The sequence below is a fragment of the Pundamilia nyererei genome, unplaced genomic scaffold (genome assembly GCF_000239375.1).
Source record: "Pundamilia nyererei isolate P.nyererei 1_Seehausen unplaced genomic scaffold, PunNye1.0 scaffold00012, whole genome shotgun sequence".
NCBI lineage: Eukaryota > Metazoa > Chordata > Actinopteri > Cichliformes > Cichlidae > Pundamilia > Pundamilia nyererei.
Window position 1 is genome coordinate 6,160,820 of NW_005187413.1, and position 26,639 is coordinate 6,187,458.

Below are 26,639 nucleotides of genomic sequence, written 5' to 3' on the forward strand. Positions count from 1 at the left end.
GCACTCACTCACTAACAAAACACAAACACTCGCATACACACACACAAACTTTAGGGCTCTTGTGTTTCCACTCACTTCATGGACAACAGGGTCTCTGAGCGAGTGTGGAGCCGCACTGCGTGTGTTTTTGTTTGTCTGCAAACAGCTCTCTGATAGTAAACAAAACTATCATCATTTATTTTCATAATTATAGCACTATAATCTGAAACTGTACTCATTATGAAGCTCTAACAGAGGGTATAATTTGTTGTTGAAAGTCAACAAAATCGAAAGACAGAAAGATGATCTCTTTCAGATCAGTTCATTGCACGGCCTTCTGTGCCACACGCACATCGGAGTTCAATCTGTTAAAGCACAAGTTAGCACATTAAAAAGTAGACACTTTAGCAAATCTTGCATTTTGCACTTGTTCTGCTGGCTTTAAAAAACAAACAAACAATCTAGCAGGTTAAATTTGAAGAAATCGCCTTTGAGTTATTATGTGCCCATTCAGTTCCTGTCTGTGTAGGCTCTCAGCCATCATGGTCATGGTAGTCTTAAGCATCTGAGCTGCAGGTAACTGGGCTTCTTTGTATGTTAAACTTCGATCAAAGAGGCATCTTCAGTTTTAAAAGCCGATGGGGAGTCCCAGGTATTTATGCTGTGTGCCTTTTACTTTTGAATCTGGATCTGGAAGCTGGGCGTGAGAGTCATACCTGAGTTGACTGCATTCCAGTAAAAGATGTAATGCCTGATTTCAGCTTTCTTATTGTATAGGTTCACCATTGCCACCTTGAAATGAAAAGTTGTGCCTACTGACTGAGAAGTCCACGCAAAAAGGGGCATTCTAGCTAAAACTCTGGATTTCTGATTCCTCATTTCAGATAGAATGAGGCATTCATCCTAACTGGGCTTGTCAACTTAGAATTGGTACTGAGAGTCACTGACCCACCCTGCCATCATGTGAGTAATTAAGGTCACATGGGTCAAAGTGTGATTGGGGGTTGAAATGCCAGGCAGGGATCTCAAGACTGCATTATAGGTGGATGATAGGTAGTGTTTGTGTAGGCCGCCACACCTGCACTAAAAGGATATAAATGTTCACATTTTAACAGAGAAGACAATGGTTTGAGAGCAGAGTTAAGGGGGGCATTTATACCCAACAGGAATGACTGTCACTGAACTGAGGTGGTAACGTAAAACACCAACTATCAGCCACCCATGACAGAGTTCAGAGATTCCTTTCAGTGCGTCTTTCTTGCTGACCCAGTGTTATTAATCAGATGGAAAGTGTGATCTTCAGGTCAACCAAGCTTAACATTAGCTAACCTAATGTTAGCTTATAACCAATTCAATTCAATTTTATTTATATAGTGCCAAATCACAACAACAGTCGCCTCAAGGCGCTTTATATTGTACAGTAGATCGTACAATAATAGATACAGAGAAAAACCCAACAATCATATGGGTCCCTATGAGCAAGCACTTTGGCGACAGTGGGAAGGAAAAACTCCCTTTTCCAGCTGTTGCTGTTTAGCTGGCTTCCTGTCAGCTGTCAGAAGATGAGAGGGTCTAATAAATAAGCACATTTTCCTGTGTTAGAGCCCTGACTTCAGCTCAGGAGACGAGGCTTGCAGTGAGGAGGAAGAAGGTGACATTTTATCCAGATGCTAGTCGAGTTATTGCTTTGGTGAAGGGGATCGTTTTATATCTTGAGTCTGAAGGAGCAGACATGAATTAAAATTTGCCTATGAGTTCCCTTCTCCTCCGAATAACAAAATACCTAAAATGCGATTAGGTAGAACGGCAATGTTTTTCCGTTAAATAAACTCAAAAAACGACTCACCGTAGGTTTACAAGGAGAATACAGGACAGAGATTTGCAGTGCAGCTTTGCTGGCTGCAGTAAAACAGTATAAATTCATTTAGCTGCATGTTTGAGATTTAAACAGTCAAAGCTGATCCCCTTGGTCTGGTGTGTGGGTGTTGTTCAATCATTTTAGAAATGTATGCAAACAACCATCAAAAGGTCATCACCGTTTGATTTGAATGCAACTTAAATCGCTTTTTTTCTCCATCTGATGCCTTCCCACTTCAAAACGAGTGACTCGGGGCCCAAGTTATAATTGTTTTGTCATTTTCTTTATATTTACAACTGTGTTTCGTTTTAAGGTTTTATCTTTGGCTCATTTAAGTTTCCGTTTTTCTCCAAATCAGCGGGTTTTCCTGGTTTCAGTTTAGTCTTTACTGTTTTAAAAATGTTAAATATCAGTTTAGTATGTTTTAGTTTCAGTTTTCATTTTTGGTTTTTAATCGTAGCTTGTGGTGCGTTTATCAAATGCAAGATTGAAGAAAGTTAATAACAGCATAGATATCCCGTTTCCATTGTCACACTGACGATTTAATCTGAGGTCTAGTTTTTATTTTTGCCGTTAACTAAAATCTTTTTTCCTCCCACACTTAGATTTGGGTTTAGTCTTGGTTAACTATTTTGCTCAGAAGATGACTGAGACAGATGTAAAGGTTCAAAAACAGAATGAATTGCACAATAAGTTCATGTAGGGACTTAGATGTGTATCACAATGACAAGGCTCATTGAAGCTTAACTCACCATTGTGAAACTGCTTGCTCACGCATGCATCAACAGCCTTTAATCTGCCATACTGAAAAGTGTGGGGGCTTTCATATTCGTTACGTACACATATTTTGTGTTTCACAATACCTCTTGTGTATGTCAACACCACTTTTGGAAAACTACATTCATCCATGCACTGATGCTGTGGGGGATTTAAGAAGCTTTACTATTAGAAAGCATTAAAATAAAATATGACAAAAGGTCATAGGTGCAGATATACATTTAAATAGCCAATTCAAAAACAAACAAGAGAAAGAAAAACACATATACAGTGTAATTTTATTTGCCTCTGACACAGAGCCTTTACTTATGGAAAAAAAAAACTGCTGCCAGATTGGAGAGCCCTTAATTCCATCTTAATCTATCCTCCAGAATGGTTATGCAATTTTCTGAAGCACAGTGTGCAGAGTCCTGTTTGAAAATCAGAAGTTGGCCTATCATTCAAATCATTTGACACTTCTGTGTGAAGTACGTTTTCTTTGAATGAAAAGACACATACTGAAAATGTTACACAAATCCATGCAGAATCCCCCCCCAAAAACCCCAAAGATGAATCTTATTCTGTGACAAATCTCAAAGAGGTGAAGTGTTATCTTAGCTGGAATTCACAGAAGAAGAAAGGAAGGCAATGTTTTGCATTTCTCACAAACTGCTCACACAGCGACTCATCTTCTATTTCTGAAAATTAAAATTCAGTTTGGTCAGAAACTGGGATCCATCTTCAATGCATTTTTACTGGCTGTTTGCCTCAGACTACCATTTGTCTCCAAATGACACTTCACCAGTGTCATCGTAACTTCCACCCAGAGACCTGCAGCTTAGACGCCGTGTGCACAAATGTTCAAAAATTGTTTTTAATTCAACATTAAAAATGAGATAATAAACACAATAGCTGCGAGGAGAATTCAAATCACAGTTTAACGCTAATACATTTCGAAGGCAAAAAGGGCAGAGAAAATAATGCTAATTGGATATGTGAGGTTCGTTTGGGCTTTTGTAAACAAGAAAAATGTTAAAATGATCATTTTCAAAGCAGAAAATATTCTCATAAACTGGGAAATTACTCTGGACTCTATTCAGCGGCCAGAAAAGTAAGTGTAACAGTCAGAGATATATGTTCTCAGATCTGAACTGCATTTACTAATTAAGAAAAAATGTAATTCATCCTCATTATAAAGGATTTGTAGTGCTTCCCAGATAAAATCAGCTACTTTTTTTCTTTTTCCTGAGGCTGCACACAAAACTTTATGATTGACTTCTCCCTCTTTGTTCCTACAGACACCGAACACACCAACTTGGCCATAAGACGTGGGTTTTGTTTCTGTTCGAGGTCTCTTTAAGGCCGACTGTGGTTTAAACCCGCTCATCTCAGTGATGGAGTGAGGTGGCCACCCCTCTCCCATGCTAGCAGTGGCATTTCCTCTGCTGTTTCCTCACCCCCCACCAAACACACAGGTTGTCTACAGATAAAAACAGGCCTGGAAAATGTATTAAGGAGTCGTATCTGTCTCTGATCAGTCACTCTGTACTTTGGTGCTACACAGTAATCAAATCTATACCGGCACTGTGATTGGAATAGTTAATCATTACTGGTTTATAGATTTTAAGTTCGGTTTTCAGGAGGAAATGAAAAGCATACACAATACAGGCAGATAGAGTTACAGTTAGACACAAAACTGACAAGACTACCTTATGTAATGTTTTATGTACTGTGGAAGTGGATTGTACCCTTTGATAATAATGTGCCAGCAGCTTGATGGTAATTGCATTTCGAGCAATAAACCTATTTGTGTAAGTATACAGTTACAAAACCAGGAAGATAATTTATTTTTAGGTGCATCTACGAGAAGACAAGAACACTAATGTAGGTTAGTTTACAGAAATATCAGCTTGATGTCTCTGCAGGTTGTCGTCTTGTGTTGAGGAAAACGTCTGAGTTTGTTATGTTTCATTTGTGGGAAAAAGAAAATATGAAACACTTTTCAGGAGAAAAAGTAAATAAATAAAAAAGTCATTAAAAAGAATATAAAATCTGATGTACTACATGTCCACTTATCACTTTCAATTGTTCACAGATTTGCATGTAGCCTCTTTATGACTCTGTCACACTAGAGTAAAAATCAGGCAACAGCTTCAGTGCTCACAGACTGCACTGAATTTTTTATTTTTTTATTTTTGCTGTCATTTTTTAAGTAGCTGCGATGACCAACTGGTCAACTGGTACGAAACCATCAACTTCTTGACAAAGACTTTGGATTGTGAGGCGACTGCACAGGTCGTCCTGTGGGAGGCAACCTGTCTCCAAACAAATGCGGTTGGACTCGGACTGACTTCAACCACTCTGGGACAGATCGGCAAAGGTTTACAAATAGCTGCCATCTAATATACAAACACAGAGGCGTTGCACTCATTTTGAATCACTCTGTGTTGATGAGCGCAACTCGTCTACAACACGTGTCTTCGCAACAGGTCAGTATTTGTGGAGGAATTTCTGAATTTTTATTTCAGATCTGTGAGATGTTATTTGAATTTTAGTTTAATGTGAATGTCTGCACATGTAGATGTCCGGAGACTTTTCTCAGTTTAATCCAATAAATTGCCACGTTATCACAATGGATTGCTTGGAATTGTCATTTGACCCCATTCAATTGCTAACTGACAGCAGGCTCACTTCATCTTGTTGCTGTTTTATCACTGACTTGATGCACCAAAGTTGTCTAGAAGATGGCAACTGGCTGTGAGGATTATTTCATATGAAGACTCGTCACATAATATCATCACGTTTAGTACATCTTCAGCACACAGGAAGTTAATAGTGTTTAGCACCATCTCCTCATAGCAAGAAGACTTAAACTTTGCTGATGCTTTTCTCTGTGAAGTTTTCATGTTGTGTCTTACTAAAGACATTTTAAGGTTGATTGGTAATTCGAAATTGCCAGGGATATGAGATAAAGGTTTAAAAGTGTATAGAATAAAGATATATCAACACATGCATTAATATGTAAGACTAGAAATGTTCTTACACGGCTCAAAATTACCACCTGATTTATGAAACGCGCACACCTGCCAGTTCTGTTTTAACACCACACACAATAGTGGATTAGGCTTACTGTAAACCCAAAGGCTCATGCTCGCTGTCGTGCAGACAGCGACGTGCAGTCTGTCACATTATCATTCTTCTAAGGAAACAAGCTTATCTAGAAGTGAAGTGGAGAAAGTCATGATGGTTTTGTAAGAGAAAAGCTTGCATCACAAAGGCAAAAACAATAATAAAAAAGCAGAAGAAAGTCTGACTGAAGAAATCGAAACAATAGTGTCTGAGGAGGAAGCCAGAAAAAAGCACAGCTTTCCTAAGTGTTTCTATTTGAGTTGATGTAAAAACAAAGGCAATTAGAAAGAATAGAAAGAACAGAAACCTGAGAAACATGGAGCATGTTCCCTCGCTGCTGATCTGTTGGTCATGTATCCACGATGCAAATCTCTTGTTCCACCGCATCCCAAAAGTGCTTTACTGATCTGATCTGGTGATTGTGGAGGCTATAAGAGTCAGGGCGGTGAACTCATTGTGATGTTTAAAAACCATTTTGGGCCCAAAGTATGACCATTGGGAATGACCATTTTACCACTACCAGCCTGATTACGCAAGTCAGGATGGAGCCATGCTTTCATGTCAGTTATGCCGAAACCCTACCAACAGAATTAAACAAATCGAGGCTCATTAGTCAAAGTTCAAAAGTGTGAGTAAGCTTTCTAACACAGTCAAGCCTGTGTAGTAAATGTTTGCATTCAGCTTTTGTGAATGGAGCCCACTAAATTTTTTGTTTACAGCATTTTATTTGAAGTTGAAAGATAAATTTATTGGACTGCATATTGACAGACATACAGCCGTTAAACCTTTGCACAGTATGCTTTTTGCCACAACAAATTATTTGCATAGAATTTTTAAGGAGTAGTTTTCACAGTAAGGTGGGAAATCTTGTGGGCTGACTCAAAAACTCAAAAACAGAGCTGAAGGTTTGCTTGCTTCAGAAAAATGAATGGCCTACAAACCTTTCAGGAGTAAACACACATTTTGACCATCAAAGAGTTAACAGGAGAAATCCATCCGTAAACTGAGTCACCCAACCAGTCCTCAAAATCACACTGCTGCTCTCGCAGTTTGGATCAGTTCCAGAAAACACACTGGTTTTGTTCCCAGTTTGAGTATTTAATAAATCATTGAGCCAACACGACAAAAGCAACAATGAACCTTTTTATTTTAACATTTACATCTTTTTAACCTTGTTCTGTAACCCTGCCTACTGTATCTAATCACCCTGCAGAGCAAACACACTATACCTACATAGGCAAGATTGTAAAAGCCGATGAGCGAGCGAGCGAGCGGTGACTCATTGTATGTTAACTCAGTCCACACTTCCCTGTCTCGCTCTCGTTTGCACACACACCTTCAACCTCACCCCATTATATCACTCTGACAGCTCAGAGACAGAGCTATAAAGACAGATGGTCAAAGGTGACCAAGTGACACCCTAACGATCTGTTCCACAGTTTCACTTTTCTCCTCTCTGTTAAAGCTCAGTGTGCTCCAAGCGAAAGGAGTTGACAGAACACAAACACAAGATTCATTTGAGTAATTTTAAGAATATATAAATGATTTCATAACTAAAACTGTTATATAAATACTATTAAAAGTTAGCTTAATGGGTTTACCTCATAATAATAAATAAATAAAATGGATCTCCAGTTCAAGAAATTCATTTGAAGGGCATTCAGAAATCATAACACTGACTTTATAGCGTGAAATAATGACATAAATTTGAATCACACTTTGGCTGCTACCATCACGTCACCTAAGGTTAAACAGGTCACTGCTGTATGTCAAGATAACTTCACATTAGCACTAAAGTGGAATATTGTTAGTAGTGGAACGGAATATAAGCATTGAAACAGTTCAGCTCTTTGAATGCATGAGAATAGAAGCGGGTAGAATCCAGGTTTTTTTAGGAGTTTGCTTAAAGTTTCTTATTAGTTTGTCATGAACACATAAGATAATATGTAATCTGAGCTCACGTTACAAAAGAATTTCATTTAGACTAAGTTCATCACTTTTGATGTGAGGTTTGCATTTTGAACACCTGTACCTCGTGGCAGTGTTTCTGAGAAATGCTGTGTGCAGTTTAAATATTCTTCATTAGTGTGCATATAGCCCTCGTTTGGCTTCAAAACCACCTCAATTCTTCATGGCACCAATTCAACAAGGTGCAGGATACACCCCTCGTGACTTTTGGTTCATATTGGCATGATAACTTTACCGTACACAGTTGCTGCAGATCTGTTGGCTGCATATCCACAATGCAAATCTCAAAGCAGTTTGTGAGATACTCAGACTAGCCTGTCTTAGCTTAGCTTGAACCTAAGCAGGTTATCTTGACCATGCCTACATATCTAAATGCCATAGTTACTACCATGTGATTGGTCGATCACATGGTGTAAGTACAAGAGAAACAAAAAACAGTTCTGAAAAGTTAGTCTAGACTATTTTCAGCTATTGTTTTTACAGTGGTGTGAAAAAGTGTTTGCCACGCAGACCATTTTTCTCTTTCTTATGGTGAAGTCATGAACACTGACCTTAACTGAGGTAAGTGGGGTCTGCAGTTCTTGGGATGTTGTCCTGGGTTCCTTTGTGACCTCTTGGAAGAGTCACATCTGCTCCTGAAGTAATTTTGGTCGGCCGGCGACTCCTGGGAAGGTTCACCGCTGTTTCCTGTTTTAGCAATTTGCGCATAATGGCTCTCAGCATGGCTGACTGGAGTCCCACAGCTTTAGAAATGGTTTTTCCAGACTGAGAGATCCTAATTACTTTATTTCTCATTTGTTCAACTCATGTTCCATCACACTAAATTGTCAAATTGTAACAACAGACTTGTAGAAAGTGTCATCTTCTTTTATTAATGCTCCTTCACTTTTATTTATTTTGACAACAAAATAATGAGTACATAAAAACCTTATTACTGCAGTATCAACTGAAAAACAATAGTGGTGAATAAGGTCATGTCTCTTGTATTCTGTCAGGGATTTAGGGGAATTTAATGTTGTGCATAATGAAACTGAAGAAAGACTTACGTACTTTGGAAGTCATCAGAAACTTTTCTGCAACGTTTCTGGTGATTGGCTTTCTTAAATTATGGGTGTGTGTCAGCACAGTCGACCTTTAGAGATTCAGGTGAGCTTAAGGTGAGGCAAGGCTTTGAGAAAGGGGTGGTGTTTTCTGACTTATCACTAGGTTTGCTTTATGGGTTGGCCCGATGTAAAGTAGGCCATTAATTTTAAACTCAGTCTTAACACAAAGTGTAATGTGTGCAAGCTGGTTTTATTTGTGTCACCTCGGCAGTACCAATGTCTGATTTAGAGCTAACCTTTGGAGCATTTACAGGTTGTAATACATAGATGGAAGCTTCGTGTTCTAACGCTTTTCTCAAAACTGAGGCAACATGAACTACTACTGCATATATTTAGCAAATCTAAATTATAGATGTGTATAGAATGGAAATCTTTGCTGAGCGGCAGATGAGAATACATTTTTTGTTTGCTGAAATGAATCCAGATACAAACTGATGATAAGAGGGCAGCTAGAAATGCTTTTTAGATGAACTGCAGCGTCTTTTTCAGACTGCCCAAAAAGCCTGGTTGGTCAACAAAATTAAAAACCTTTCTTGTTAGTGGAAGAAGAAGAAGAAAAAATTAACGTAGCTCCCGCCATCCCTTCAATCCCTTTGGGAATGAATGGAAAAGATGGTTTTGGAGCAAAAGCTGAGGCGTGGGCTGGAAGAGCAGAGCGCCAAACCTCAGCCACCGCCGTCAAGCACGGCTCAGTCTCAGAGGGAAAGAAGTGGGAGGCAGTGAGGGGAGTGAAAGCAGAGGTAAAGGAGGGGTGAAGCAGGAAATGAGGCACAGGGGATTTTATTTTATTTTTTTTAACAGCCACGGCAGGATTAAGGCTCTATTTGTCAAGTTACTTTGCGTGAAAAATTATTTATTGCATACTGCCCTAATTATTATCCAAGTTCCTAAGTTAATAAAAAAGCACTAATCTCTGCAGATAAAAATGGTTTGTCAGCGTGTTATGAACTGTATGTTCATCGACTATGACAACACAACACAACATATGAAAACAAGCCTGATCAAAGTAAACTTTCAGACTTTTGTACATTTCAGAATAAACTTGTTAAGAGGCAAACTGTTCACCCAAATCTTTCAGCTGGAATCATCACAGGTTTAAAGGAGACCAGTCAGTGAGGAAATAGATGGTTTTAACATCCCCAAAGCTATGAAAAGGGAGCTCATTCTCCTTTTCATTATTTTCATTCATATACAGAAAGCTGCAGTGAAATGTCTCAAAATAAGAAGGGCACACATGAGTAATCTCAAATCACTCAAAGATGTCAACTCTTCTCGTACGTCAAGAGACAAGGGCCGGCTCACTGCTTTTGCATAGCACTGTATGGATTGTTACAATGGTGGAAGCTTATATTAAACATGGCCACAGTTTAAATCATGTCAGCATATGTACAATCAGTGTTGGTTGCAACCACTGTTTGCTAGGAAAACGTGTATTCCTCAACTTACCGGCAGTGGTTCTTTAACGTTTTCCGCCGTTGCTGGGTGAAATCATTGCATGAAAGCTGAAAAGCACCAAAAGCCTCCTAGCAATGTCTTCGATTGCTAGCAGACTGTCATGGTTGTCAGTAGGTTTTCATGTTTGTCAACAAATACTTGCCAACTACTAGCCCAGAGGTAGGAAAATGCGGGAAAAGTGCAACACAAGCAGGAAGCTGGTTTGCAAGTAAAAATTGTGCCTCCATCCTGCAGCCAACATGAGGGGCAAGTTTTACTCTGAGTACAAACAGTCTCCATTTGGAATTTTCTTAGTTTTAGACGATTGAGATGATTGAGACTCATTTCCAGTTATTGCAAATACTTGACTGCAGTTCTTGATGCTTAAGTTGCGATCAAGAACTGGAAGTTACTAGGTTTAGCAAGGGATAACCTTTTTTTAAAACAAAGGTCAAGCTAGGTGTGGATAACTTTTTTCGCTTATTAAATAAAATCATAATTTGAAAACTGCATTTCATAATTATTCGGCTTATCTTTGAATAATATTAAAATTAGTTTGATGATCTGAAACATGCAATAACAAATTAGCAAAGGGGGATAATACGTTTTCACAGCACTATATGTCTGCAGCAATTGTTAGAGAACAAAGCAATCACAAGGAAGTTTTTGCCAACCAGTTGGGGAAATACACATTTTTCCATAGTGATAGGTGGTTGCCAGGGAGTCACTGATTGTCTGTAGACCTGAATGACTTTGACTTGAGCAATCATTTTCCCAGCAATTGCCATCAGCCTCCAGCAACTACCTGATTATACCAATTGGGGAATGCACGTTTGTTTCCCTATTGCTGGCTAGTTGTGAGATGGTTGCAAATCACTGTGTCACAGCTTGAGTGACTCCGGCCTTTTTCACGCTTTCGTACATTGTCACCATGGTTGTTACATGTCTAAAACGGCAGACAAGTTGACATCACACAATTAGTGGTCATGTGTACAGAAGCCCTGCCCATCTGCTGTTCAAACCTCGTCTTTCAAACCAAACTAGAGAAAGCTGGCTTAGAGAAGTGATCTAAAACTGTTAAGTAAGGCTTAGTTTGAACTGTGGCTCATGTATATCTACTCTGGTAGAAGTAATAGCTTTCCTTTAACAATTTTCTCTTTTATCCACATACAACCGATAAAAAAAGAATTTATGGACAAAATTCTAGAAAGAATAAACAGTGCATCCTTTCAGATTATCAAAATATTTATAGTGTTACATTTAAATGAAAATTATTTGAATGTCTGACTTTCAGTTTCAGATGATTGAGAAGCAGATAGAGACAGTTACTACAAATCTAATCTAAGGAAAAGGAAAAACAGCAATTCTATAATCACAAAAGCACTTCTGATAAATGTACTAATCATCGTTTCTCCAAGGAAACAGGTAGCAGAGGTGGGAAATCACCTCTCTTGGAAGAGAAACTTTCCCAAACTGTAGATCTGTACTGTGTATTCCCCTAAAAAACAGAACTATAATGTTGGTTTTTTTTTTAAAATAAAGGCCGGCAATACATAGAATAAGTGATGTTTCTGAAACTACTAGAGTGCTGAACAAATTTATTAGACGACCAACCAATGTACCACTTTGGTACTTAAAAAATGTTTTTTTATGTTTCTGTAATGGTTAATCCACAACTATTACAAGCTCCAAAATTAAAAGTATATTTTGAATGTTGAAACATAATTACTGCTGTTATCCATAAACTTCCAAAGTTACGGTTTTACAAAAAGAAAATTACAGTGGATCCCCGGCTTACGAAGACCCCATGTAACGAAAAATTCAAGTTACAAAGGCACTTAACGGCAATATTTTTGCCCGTGGTACAACAAAATGCCAGTGTAACGAAATCCGTTTGCGAAATGCATTTCGCTGTTCCACGTGAAAGACGTATTGTTGTTGCAGTGTGCCATTTCGTGTGCTTTTCGTTTGCAATTAGCCTATCGTTCATTCATAATGGGGCCGGCATAAGACATAAATATTAGCGAGTTTAAAAAATTGTTAAAATATCATTGCACAGTGTACGTACGTACATTAATTAACGTTAGGGCTGCTCAATTAATCGAATTTTAATCACGATTACGATCTGGGCTTTCAACGATCATTAAAAATGACTGAGCCGATTATTAGCCCCTCCCTCATGCTTTACTCTCGCGCTGCTCCATGTGGCAAATCAAGCGCACTGCTCTGCATTTCGAACACGCGTCACAACAATTAAGAGGACCCGAGGGAAGCTCGGAAAGCTAAGCAGAAGTTATTTGGAGAGGAGTGTGACTACCGTTGGTTGAAAAGAGAGGTAAAAAAAAAAACTTCAGTGGTGTGGAAACATTATGGCTTCGCAGAGTCAGACGTGGATCAAGTAAACACAGTGTGTAAACTTTGCTATGGTGTCGTAGCTGCACCACAGAGCAACACTGCAAAGTTCACATTTTTCATTTATTTCTTATATTGGAAACAAATAATCGTGATCTCAATTTCAGTGAAAATAATCGTGATTATCATTTTTGCCATAATCGAGCAGCCCTAATTAACGTAAATGTAAGTTTAGTTTTAATGTTTAGAATTAAATTCCATAATGTTATGTACATGTACACGTATGTATGTATGCATGCCTATGTATGCTTTCTTCAGCCTCCACCAAGAACTTCGTTTTCAGCAAGCATCGCCTCGCTCAAAAGGCGATGGAAAAAGGTGCTTTGACTTACTTAAAATTTTGACTTACGAAAGACCCTCTGGAACTAATTAATTTCGTAAGTCGGGGTTCCACTGTATTATTTTTTGATCAAGAAGCAAAATTACAGTTATTTACTTGTATTCCCGAACAGAGTGTTTGAATGTTGTGCTTGATCAATTTCCAAATCCCCAGAGAAGTCCAGTGTGCCGGCTCAAATCTTGGGCAATAGAAATGTGAATTTTGTTCTTTATTTCCAGAATTAAAAAAACAACATAATTTCCAGCTTTAAACTGATTTTTGAAGTTGTTTTTTTTTTGCTTTAAGTGGCCTAAGAAAATATCATAAATAAAATAAAAATACATTTCCTAAGCGCTGTAAGTAATCCCAATTAAAAAAAAAATGAAATAAAAGTATATGGTATAAAAACAGTGGAAACTTTAACCTCCAAAACACATCCAGTCTTAAAATAAGTCAAATGTGGTTAGCATCTCTGCTCTTTGTTCTTGAAGCTTATTTAAGTGTATTAACGGTTTAGGATGTCAGTGAGAGTGGTCTTACTTTCAGTCGAGGGGTTCTGTCTCAGCTTTAAACACTGTGGTAACCCATTTATCAGAAAAGGGCTGATCACTGATTCAATCGCTGCTTCAAAGTGGGGCATAATTAGGTTGCAGTCAAATTACAGGCATTTTACACTGTCTGACATACTACACAACCCCTTTGATGTAATATTTTTGTAGATTTTCTTTTTTTTAGCAATCCAGGTTAGAAAGAAATAAAGAAAGCTTTGTTATTAGGTTATACATCTTTGGAAAATATCAACTGCTTTTTTAAGGTTTCTTTTATAAATTAGAAACTGTAATTAATGTTTGTTTTTACCAAGCATTTCGATATTATTCTGTGAACCCCCTGCATGTGTCTCACTGGGCTGGTAAAAATGTACAATCCACCTAATTCCCTGGAAACTTTTGCACATTACACAACCTATAGTTTCCAGAATGCTGGGCTCTTCTGTGTTATTTTACTTCCTCACATCTGTTCTGAGTATTTTAGATCCTCAGACAACCTCTCTTTTATTTCCTGGAACTACAAACCTCCAGTTCCCCATCAGCTCATTAAGCAGTGACCACTATGCTGGGGAAATGACTATTTCAATGTTTAGGATACATGCAACATATTGTAGTTCTAAGAATACCAAATGGTTTTAGATAGTTTGCATAATTTGTGTGGCGGGAAATTCTCCACCTGCTCCAAGAGGGCAGAAACATTTGGCAGTCTGAGCCCATTGGTTATCATTTCTACATCATAAATCTGTCAGAATATAACGCGATGTTTGAGGAAAAAGAAAGCCTCGAGGAACAGGACAATGTAAAGACGTGACACGCTGAACTAGTAAAGCACTAAAACACACACTGACACATACACACAAAGAGCGGCGGCAACCACAGCACACCAGGAAAAACATATCCAGATGTTCTCCTCATAGGCTCACCAACCCCCTCCTACACACACACACACACACACACACACACACACACACACTGAAGCATAGCAGTTATTGAACCCACTCTTTTAGCCCCTCCTCTCTCGCACTGGTGCTCCTGGCAGGCTGTCTGGTTGAGGCCCATAGTAAAGGGAGTTGTTTTCTCTGGCTGGAGTGTCTCTCTGAGAGTGCGTATGTCTGAGCATGTGTGTGTGTGCATATATATGTGTGTCCCCGGGCCCCAGACAGGAAGGAAGAGAGTGGGCCCGGCATTGCAGCTCCAGAATTCCGGTTTTGTTTTTCTTCTTTTTCCATTAGTGCAGAGCCCGAGCCGGGTCTTAAAGAAACAGGCATTAATATTTTCCCTTCTCAATGGCACAGCCATGAGTCCTCCACAACGACCTCGAGATGACTCATTACTGTATATAATCATATTTCCAGTTTGTTGAATTAAAAAACAAAAAAAACAAAACACACACACACACACAAAAAACAAAACAAAAAACACCATGGATCTGTTCTTTGAAAAATCACAGTGTGCGTCTAAGCGCAGCCTCGGGCACATTTTCAATGAAGCATCTAAAAATAAAAATACTGATCCAGCATCAGCGCTCAGGTTACGTAAAATACTCGGGGGGGAACCGAAGAATTTTGGACACAAGCGGGGAAGGAGCATTCACCCCAATACTTTAAAAAAAATTTATCATCGCTCAAACTGTGGTAAAGAACGGGTTGAAAATTACTCGCCATGAGCAATGGATGACACCGCTCACAGCTCATGATCCTCACATTTCTGCTCAGCACAACAAAGACAGGGAAGTCATGACTTCTCTGGCAGTAACTTTATCTCTCCCACCGAGAAAATGAACAGTCTCTTAGTAATAGCCTGTTACATTTTTTTTTCTACAAAGCTATAAAAATGGTACTCATTATAACGAAAAGGGAACCAGAAATATTTCATCACCTAACTTTGGCTTTCACGCCACACTTGAGAAGTGAAAACATTTATTAAAAGTCTGTTTTCAGTGGATAAAAGTTTTATTGACAGAACAAAAAGAACCAATGTAAAAAGCAGCATTACTTTAACATAAAATATGAGGTCTGGCATCATTTATAGTCACCATGAAAATCAACAACCTGTTATCTTTCAGTACTTGCTGGAGGCACTAAAGAATGGTAATTTCAGTAAAAAAAACAAAAAACAAAACCTATCACCAGATGCATTGTGTAATTAAAATAGAAATAGTAATAAAAATGGCCTCAAGCTTGTCAGCTGGAAACATTCTCTCACCTTAAACTAAATAAAGGCACTGTGGGGGCTCTGTAAACGTTACCAGAGAACAAACGTCTTGAGTAACTGTCTTAACGCAACAGGATCATTGAGCCACATCCTTCCTTTCAAAAATGACAAATATGACTGATGGTTACACAAATATGCACTTTTCGGTGAAAACCCCCCCCCCAGTGGCTAATGGCCTCCTGCACAATATAGACTGGGTAAAAACATACACACTGTGCACAAGTGTCAACACCTGTACAGGCAGCCATTACGCTCAATCGCACACAGTGTGTCACAGCGGTAAAGTGGGGTCTTTTTGTCAGCAGGAAAGCGACTGCATGCTCAGCACTGCTGTACTGAAACTTTTCTAATATTCAACTCCTTCACTTCTCATATCTCTTTTCAACACAGCCAGACACAGTACATCAGCGGGAAAGCTCAGTGTGCATTTAAGGTTCAGTCCTTGCTTTCAGTGTGATCAAATGGCAACGGTGTATGGTGTTGATGCAACCACACTTCCCCCCTCCAACAACACAGATCAATGTGTCTCTGGTACCACTAACGTTAAGCCTCCTCGCTTCTCTGGAGATGTAGACCGATTTCCATTTGGTTCTCCAAACACTCCTTGAGCTTATCCTCCGTCAGCGTCAGCCGCTGCTCCAAGATCGAAACCGTCTGGAGGAAGAAGAGAAGACAGGAGAGGATAGGAACAAGACAAAGAAAGGAGGAAGGAGATGTATAAGAGAGAAAGAGCATGTCAGAGAGGGCTGCACAGCATCAGCCTGACAGTAATGACTATATAATGGTTGTGTTTGTGTGTGTTTGAGACAGATGTTGGGCGAGCAAAACAATCCAGCTGATTATCGTAGCAAAATCTGCTGCACGAACTGAAAACACTACAGTCTCTGTGTCTGGCACGCACTCTCTCTTGTTCTCTCTCTCACACGGTTGCATAAACACACTTACTCACACAGAGAGTACAAGAAACTAGCTTTCCGATTCAGGACGGGAATGTGTGGGCAGTGAGATCACAGTGCGACATACTTTTCTTTTGACCACCCTCCAACAGTGGCAGTAATTGTGGCGCATTTGTTCCCGTACATTCGAGCGCAGTGTCATCCGAGCCCATTTATGAGAGGGGCCACCAGGTGTAATTTCCAGAGGTGTCACCATTAAAATGAAGACACTGCTCAGCATGGGTGCGACTGACAATGCCGGAGGTTTTGTGTTAATGTGAGAACTCACATTAGACATTATGAACTTCATATCGGCTTCTGATATAAATGATGAAACGCTTAATTCTACTTTTTAAAAGTTTTTATATGACAAAAAACCCCAACTTCCAACAGCAGTCAGTAACAGCCTCAAAACTGCAATTCCAAAAAAACCAACAAAAAATATGGATAAAAGACCCTCGGGGGAGTTATGAAACAGCAAGTCTGCTCGTCTACATGATCAGGCAAGAGTGAAACAACAAAATATTCGAAAGAAACCGGCATTTTTATCTCATCAGTGGCCACTGATGTTACTGAACCTGTTCTAAAAATTCTCAAGTGTAACATAGCTGCATGCACCAAAGAGGGGTCCAAGTGATTCAGCAGGGCTCAGTCGCCATGGCAACTTAATCTGGTCATGTTAAAAGCGTGACTTTGTGGACTGAAAGAACAAACATGTTTTTGCTTATTGTAGCACCTCCCAGTGGTCAAATTACTTCTTTTTTTTTTGGTATAATCAAATTATTTGGTTTGGTGTCAAAATAAATGACACAGTTGCTGAGATATGACCTCATTTCCTGTTTGGCAGCATTGCCGGAAAGAAATTCAAACAGCTGTAAAATCGATTTGATCATCTAAAATCCACCTGAAAACTTGGCTGAAGAGTAAGGATGACAAATTTGGAAACCCTGTGGGTACACAGGCAGCTTTTCTAAAGTACAGACACACAGTCAGTGTACAACAAACAGGCTTAAAGCAGCAACATTGCCTGAAGAGATCTGACTGTACTCAACACAGAACTGAAAGAAACAAAAGATCAATAGCTGATGTCTTTATGTCTTTGCTGTTCTCTCTCTCTGTGTGTGTGCGCGCGTGTGCGTGTGTGTGTGCGCGTGTGTGTGTGTGTGCGCGTGTGTGTGTGTGTGTGTGTGTGTGTGTGTCAGTGTGATTTTTCAGTGCACTGTTGTCTTTTCTTCATAGCTTCGCAAAATATATGTGAGGTCACTTTTACATTTCTAAGATTGTTTGTTCAGATATACATAAGTGTATTGCAATACATGTGTACTTTTATAACAATGTACAGTACAATTATGATACATTCGCTTAATTTCTACATTAATATCTGCAGGGCTTAAACTTAACTCTGACAAAACTCAGCACAAAAGCCTGCTCCATGTTTGTGCATCTCCAAGAAGGAAAAGAGTTAAATACAGAATTGGGTGAAAACATGATTCCATATACTTGGGAAATGCTGGATAACCCAGTATTTTGTCATGGTTTTAGCTTTTCCTAGAGACCGTCAGACCTGTGTAGTCATACAGAAGGTTCTCAAATGTACTAAAAGACAAAACCTAGTTAGCTCTTACACACACCTAACACACACCTTACACAACCCTACTGGATACAGGAAGGCTTTGAATCCTGGTTATTACAGTAATGCAACTGGATGAACTTTTCACCCACTGTGCTTTATCTCAATGACTTTCTGAGCTAAAATGGATTATGTATGAAGGAGAGTTCAAACACAGGTGGAGCACAGAGTGCAGCTCACTGCGCTAATGCTACAACAAAAACAAAACCCAGTTCTCCAACCAGTGGTAAAGCAGCCATACACTGTGTTTTTTATCTTCCCCTGCAAGCATAAAAACCTTGTTACAAAACTGTAATAAATGTCATTTAATGGATAATTAAACACAGGTCTTTTTTAAAGGCAAAAAGTCTCAGGAATCAAAAAATAAGAGATAAACTACCTTCAAAATCATGTGGCAAAGTAGCCTTACCCAATCTCCAGTTTACTCTGGCATTCAAGTGCCTTTCATTCATTCAAATCAGCTGTGAATGCACTGAAAACATATATAGTTTTTGTTTTAAAGTCTAGATTTGTTTAATTCTTTTCGGTTTCTCTTTGCGGTTTGCCAAGCACTGTGAATGTCCTCTATGTTGGAAAAGCGCTACACAGACAAACAGCCCTTGGCTTGTAATTCTAACTATGAGGTGTAATAAACAAGGATATGAGTCTAAATATGATTCATTGAGATCTCCTTGGCTGTTTGCTTATTTTACAAAAGATAAGACGATGAAAAAAAGCAGGCAGAGCACCTTTTCTACTCCAACTGTCTTATAGAAAGTAAGCAGCATTTAAAAATCTTTTTGAAAAGACATCTGAGCTAAATGCTACAACATAGCTTCTTTTTTTCAAATCACAAAAAAAAATGACAGTAATTCTGAATGAGTCTTCTGTAAACAGTTAAGTGGCAATCCTGCATCTCTTACATAACTGTTTTACTGAGCTAATGTTGCCTGGTGACAAACATAATCACAGCGACTAAGCAAATCTGGATGGAAGGGCTTGGCCACAGAATTTGGTTGAGGGCAGAAACAATCAAACAGTAAACACAACATCCCCAGACAGATTAGGCACTCTAGATTTGGGCCAGTAAGAGCATGTAAGTATGTCAGCATGTCTCGACCTGTAATTGTACGGTATGCTGTGCTTTGTGCCAGTGAGGGCAATTTTGAAATTACTAAAAAGCAGCACAGAGATGAGTCACTCACAATATTTAGCAAAATGTAACCAGCAGTGGATGAGATGTGACACGCACATGGATAAATGAACAGGCACAATTAAAGACATGAGCAAAGATTTAACACACTACTGTACAAAACTCTTGAGCTTCCCCTTGTTTTTCATATTTTGCTTCTAAAGAGATGGACTTATATTCTTTTTAAAGTGGTCTTGAGCAACAGTTCTCCAAGTTTTTTGGCTCAGGCTTTCCAAAGTTTTTCCTTTGAACTTTGAATGGTTTTTCACTCATTTTCAGTCCAGTTCTCGCACTTGACCATTTTTAGAGGAATGTTGTTTTTTGTTTGTGTTTTAAGACACTAAACACTGACCTATGAATCATTCAAGCATGAAACGGCACCCAATGTAAGGGATGAACCAGTGTTGCATCTACACATAGACAGGGAACCAGTTTGGTTCAGAACCAAAGGCACTTTTTGTTACTAGCAGCCTGTTGCAAAAACACAGAACTTGTTCCATTGGGGGAAAAGGGAAAAAAAGGACTGAGGTATGCCAAGTGAATAGAGCTCAGGAGAGAGTTAAAACAGTGAGCGTCTCACGCTTTCTTTAAAACACAGTGGAGGCTCTGTCATGTCTTGGGGCTGCATTTGAGCCAGTGTTGCTGGGGATGTTTTTCAGAATTGATGGAATTGTGAAAGCAGAAGAAAAAGTACAGCCAGATATTGAGCCACCATGAGATATCATCTGGAAACACCTTGGCAGTGGCCTTATTTTTCAGCATGACAATGATCACACTGTCAACGCAGTAAAAGCATGCCTGGATAGAAAAATACACAATGACACACTATCAGTCATGGATTGGCCTTCCCCAGAGTTATTGAAGCAGTGTGGGATCATGTTGACAGAGAACAGAAGAAAAGGCAGCCAACATCCAAAGAAGAGCTCTGAATGTCCTTCAAGAAGCCTGGAGAGCTATTCCCGAAGCGTACATAAAGAAATAACCAGAAAGCTCACATATGTCGATGAATTGCTTCATCTATTTCCTATACAGAGAAATGAGGGATGGCTCAAGACCAGTTTTGAGGTTACTTTTAAAATGTATTCCACTACAGATTACATGCCACAAAATATATTTTGTAACGTATTCCGTTACGTTATTCAATGAGAGTAACATATTCTGAATACTCTGGCCTTGAGGCGACTTTTGTTGTGATTTGGCGCTATATAAATAAAATTGAATTGAATTTAATTCTGGATTACAATATTTTATCAAGCTTTTTACAACTGCATGAATGTACTATTGCTGTGTGATTTATTACTATTACTGAAGGTTACTTGCCATACCAATAACAACTAGATTTTTAAATCTTAATACAAAATGAGCAGTAGGGTGGACATTAGGTAAGGCTGCACTTTTAGCAGCGATCTCGTGTACAAAACGATTCTGCACGTATATAAAACAGGTCCGTGGCTCCAAACCGTAGTAAATGGACGTCTAGCTAATATGTCAGGTCCCGTGTCAGGCTCGTAACTGAAAACTAGCTTTACTTTGTTGTCTGGGTCAACTTTGCCTGCGAGAGACAGAGAGAGGCTTTGAAAGGCTGCTCCAATGGAACTTATCGTTTCAGAGAAAAACACGAAAAAAGTGTATAGTTGAGTCTTAATAGCTTACTTACAACTGGGCTACACTGCCTTCATATTAAATAATTTTTGAACAATAATTTTAAAAAACATTTCGTCACGTCATTATGTGGGCTGCAAGTAGGGGTGATATAGGCCACGAGATTGAGACACAGGCTTTAGAGCCTCAATGCGTGTTTTGTTTGGGTTTCCACCGGCGTGGAATTGCCAAAAATAGAGAGGGCATAGCCTGATATATGAAACAGGAAAAAATTGCAGTGTAATCCATTTATTTCAACAAAGTTACTGTATTCTGAACACCACCTTTTTAAACTGTAACTGTAACAGAATACAGCTACTCCTATTTTGTATTTTAAATACGTAAGGCTGGTACATGTACTCCGTTACTCCTCAACACTGCTCAACACTTTTGCACTTTCACTCTATCATTTGCTACAATTACGATATCGCTTAAAAATATGTGACTAAATGACATGTGTTGCTGGATAAGAAAACATTTTTTAAAATTCATCACCTGTCTTTTCAGTCTTATCATCGCAAGACCTAGATGATGTAGGATAAAGAAAGGATGTGAGCGGGTGAGAACAAGAGAGACTCGAGATGACTGCAGATGACTTAATCTACTTCATTTTGGCATGTGGAGAACAGGTGTTTCAGTGGTTGAGCAAATACCTGTGAAACCAAAACGCTAACTCCATTTTCATGCCACGGTGTGACGAGTGGAAGGTATTTCATGCAGGCTCCCCACATCTATGTGGGTGTTAAATAAAGAGCTGAAGTCATGGTGCCTTGTCCAGACTAGCCCCAGTCCTGCTAACTATGGTAGCTCATTACAAACTCATCCTCCTCCTTTATGAACAACCTGAACACGTTAGTGGGGTTGACCATCCAAACTTTAAGTTTAAACTGTGTCCACGATAGAAACTCAGAGACACTCTTTTTTTGTCAAATTTTTCCGATTTTTATTTTTTTAGAGGTTCAGTCCTGCAATTAATGCAGATGTTTGAGCTGACTTGCTCTTTAACTTGCCTCTGAACCTCGCCTCTTTTATGGTGCTTCCTAAAGCCCACTATAAAAGAGAAATAATAAATAAGCACCAATGCGAGGCTGTTTTTTTAAAAGAGGCTGTGCAGGTTTTCCCAGTTCTAAAACAACTCAAAACTTTGTCTTTCTATTATGAACCAAACGACTTTAGCTCAGAGAAGTTCCTACACGTTACAGAACTCCCATTTTAATCTCATCACTCCTCTGCTGACTCCACAGAGCTACAATATGAATAAACAAAAACATGTTGATGCAGGAACTGACAAAGACTATTAAAACGCTTAGTCTCTGATAGTCTAAGATACACATCACGAGGCACTGAGTTCAACACTGAGTGGGCGAGTAATGTTTTCTTTTGGGTAGTCAAACTAGATAAAATCTCCTGCTATTTCATGCGTCGTGTGAGATGTTGCATTTCCGCTTTCTCTCCTTCCGTCAACCTGTCTCCCCTTTCCAGATCAATACTACCCTAACCTGATATGGCTCCCTGTTTCTCAGCCAAGCCAGCTATTGGTGTCTCTCTGTGTGTGATTTTTGCACGTGTCCCCAGGCAGCGGCAACATAATACAGGCATATAGTTTTCATGTGGAGTGGAAACCAAATCTTTATGCTCCTAAAAATAGAAAGAGCTGTTTTTCTTTCCTTTCCAGAACACATTATGTTCTCCAGTGCCCTGAGCATTACTGGGATCTTTTACAAAGTCTTTCAGGTTTGTTATGACCTGTGCTAGAAGAGTCTGAAAGTCAAAAGAAGGCAAACTAGTGTTGGTTCGAGGAGGAAAAGTTGATTCTTTCCTCTAAATGAGGTTATTAAATACACCACGACCACATGAAAAGAACAGGAAAAACATACATTAAAGTAGAAACTACAAAGTTTAAAGAAAGGAACAATAGCCCACAAAAGCTAAATGATGGGGATAAAAAGAAAATCAAATCACACTAATAATCAGCAGGTGTGGGGTGTGTATACATATCCTCATCTAAACCATTTTGTTGGCAGAAAGCCACCAAATAGCCCACCAGGTAAGAATAATGTTTGTAAGACAGCATAAAGCTCAAAGAGTAGGCAAAGGATTTTTTGTTTAAGAGACATGGCAAACTTTAACTCTATGTAAAAAGCAGGAGGACATGAGACTTTAAACATCTGTCTGTAAATCATGTTATGAGACACGTGTTTTGCTACTTATTATCACTAAATGAAAGGATTAATTTGGCTGTAGGTCAGGTGGTAGTGTGGGTCATCTACTAATTGGAGGTTGGTGGTTCGACACCTGGTTGCTCCAGTCTTGGAGAGTGCAAAACACTGAACTCAGTGTTCAAAGTTTTTCTGAGATGCGTTCATTGGAGTGTGAATGTTAGATAGGAAGCACTTAGACACAGAAAAAAATTACCTGAATGGATGTGCATGAGGCATGCTGTATAAAGCGCTCTGAGTGCTCCAGTAGAGGAGAAAAGTGCTACATAAGAAACAGCCCATTCACACTGACCTGCAGAATCCTGAATTACATTCAGTGACATATAATTCACAGTTTCTTTGAAAAAAACAAAAACAAAATCATCATCCATCCATTTTCTTCTGCTTATCCAGTTCAGAGTCATGGCAGGAGTGGAGCTGGAGCCTATCTCAGTTGTCTGAGGGCAAGAGGCGTGGTACACCTATATATATGAAACTACAGCCTGACTATTTTACGTGTCCATCAACTGCTAGTTGTTTTTAATCCTAACACGCATTTGTTCCTTATAAGCAAAGTATGACTTCTTGACTTATGGTCAAAAATGTGTTATGTAAGTCTTAGCGCCCTTGATCTTTGACCTTAAAATTCAAAAAAAGTTCATCTCTGAGTATAAGTCCACATTCCTGCCAAAACTTCTTCCACCAAAGAAGATCCTGCCAGGTGTTCCTGACATATCAGGGTGATGGACAGTACTGAAATAGATGAAGAGATGAAGGGATGAAAGCACAACCCCAAAGCATATTGCCTTCGGACATGGGTGTTGACGGCCCCTAACCATCTCTCAGAGTAAACTGATGGCTTAACATGAACTTTTTTTTAAATGTAGGAGTCCAGAATCTAAGGGATAAGGTTCAGAGCAATACAACATATGCTAATACTTTTAACATTTTTTTAGGCAAAGAGTCAGCTAAAAAAATAAAATAGTATATTTAAGATTTTAACAAATACAAGTTTATTAATACAACACTAAACTACTGGTACCAAAAAGCAAATACTGGCCTGTATACTGACACAATATTGTTGTTAACAGACTGCAAAACATGAATACAGCCATTCCTTATCCCAAACCCAGTTTAACCTTTACAAGTGTACATCTGTTCTCTCTTAAAATCAGTTTAAATTCATTTGATTATTTCCCTGAGATACTCGAGGTAGTAAATCGAGCCTGTCATGAGCAGCTCTCAGCGACATGGCATAATTTTCATCTTATAAATCAGATTTCTTCAAGTTCCTCATTATCAAAAATACTGGAAAGAATTTAAATTCCTCAGAAAGAGAAAAATAAAGGTTTCCTTAGAGAACAGCGGTTTGTGTTCGAGAGGCCATTCTTCACAGAAACTGATTAAAAATATTGTGAGAAAGTGCTCTCAGGGAATTTACAGTCCATTAACATGTTCCTTTCACATTCTCCTAATATTCCTTAGAGCTTCAGTTTAGCGTCTTTAACATCAATTCTGTGGTCATGTGGCCGTAAATGTACAAACACAACACTGATCAAAAACTAAGAAAATGTAAAAAGAAATAGAATAAGGTTAGTTAACGAAGAGTAAAAACTAAAACTGAGACTGTCAATAGATTTTAACCATCTTATATCGGTTTCTGGACACACATTATTTTTCTGTTCCTGAACATGATCTCTCTCCAGTCTCATATGAACACTTTCATGTTCACAGACACAAATTTTTTTTTTAACTTTTCTTACTTACTTAAAAAAGTCCATATGTTCCATGTGTTGGAGGGCGGGGCGGGGGTTGGTGGTGCAGTGAATCACTTTTGCTACTCACACCAGAGACCCAAGTACAACTCAGACATGTCACCGATTTTCATAAATCATTTGTATTATTTTTTAATATGTTATTAAATCACAACAAATCACACGGAAAGATTTGGTTAGTGCAAACAACTTAGATTTAGAAAAAGCTCATCGTTTGGTCTAAAGTACTTCTTCTTTTAAAGCTCTGTTTTCTTGGTTGCCATAGCGATACACTGTCTGGACAACAAACCTCCCACAGATACAAACTATACTTACTTCCTTACATTACTTAGAAATTTGTGCCGACTGTCAGGAAAAATAAAAACAGTAGAATTCACTTCCATAAACACAAACAAACAGACTGACTGTGTCATATTTTGCTATGAAGCTGAACTCGATGGACAAACACGTAGAATAAGCAGAGAAAGAAAAATGTCATACAAAGAAGAGAACAGTTAACATGATAGCCATGAAATAATGTATCCTAATGCAAAGCCAGTGTATTAAAAAAAATCTTCCTGGAGATATAAGAAAGGGGCTGTTATAGGCTGTTTCCAAATAAATTTAATTTTCCAAATATCTGAAAGCCAACTGCAGGCTTTAATTGACATTTTCATACTGATCTTTTTCTTTATCCATTTCATCTGTCTATTTACTTGTTATTTAGACTGTCTGATTTTAAAAGGAGGTGGAAAATATGGCACATTATATGTAAATGTGACCTGATTTCAGCACAGATAAAAATTTAAAAAATAAATTAAGAGCGAAGAGAGGAGAGAGAAAGCGTTATGGCAGCTGAGAAATGGGAGGGGGCAGACAAGAGAAAAGCAGCTAACACAGCAGACTCTGAGCCTTTGGAAGATTCAGTTTAATGCTGAATTATTCATCATCTTTCCTCCCGGTCTCCTCAAGTATTATAGTTACAAAGAAATGTAATGGTGAAAAACAGTGCTCAAAAAAAGATTTATAACGGAGTAGGACTATAGTGCCGAAATAAGTAATGTTGCCTTGTCAGTCGAATCTCCAGAGGATGGGCGGCAGTAGCTAAATTACACTTTGAACTAGCTAAGAAAGTAATACGAGCACCTTAGATTGTTTCAGGTCACATCTCTTTTCAACGACCAACGACTGAGCCTGCCTCAGACTTACTTTTTGTCCGGCTGCATTTAACATTGCATGTGCGCAGAGTCAAAGTTAAAAAAAATATTGGTCCAAGTGCTAACCCTCAGACTTCTAGTAGATACATGTATGGTCTTAATTTCACATTGCCACCCGCCTGGCAACGTGACAATACCCCATCAGGCATTTACAGATGAATGAATTCAAGCCATTTCCTTCATCTTTTTCAAACTTTGCACATGTTCCAAAGCCTTCCACGTTAAGACCTGTTAACTAAAATTGTTCTTCTTTCCATTTTCTGCATTTCTTGAGATTCTTTTCATTTGGCTTTTAACATCAGCCTCAACAAGACTACTCTGAGTGTGACTTTGTGTGAATAAAGAAGGAAAACTTACATAAGTACTATAATTG

General features: G+C 38.7%; 1 protein-coding gene across 2 annotated transcripts in view; it reads right to left on the bottom strand.

Annotated features, from left to right (window-relative positions):
* Nucleotides 1–15,461: 15,461 nt before the first annotated feature.
* poc1a (POC1 centriolar protein A) overlaps nt 15,462–26,639 on the bottom strand; it is a 53,070-nt gene continuing 41,892 nt past the window's right edge. For both annotated transcript variants that reach the window (XM_005724679.2, XM_005724680.2), the window contains exon 11: nt 15,462–16,374. In XM_005724679.2, the coding sequence (XP_005724736.1) occupies nt 16,264–16,374 (111 nt within the window). In that variant the 3' untranslated portion in view covers nt 15,462–16,263. The remainder of the gene's footprint in view (nt 16,375–26,639) is intronic.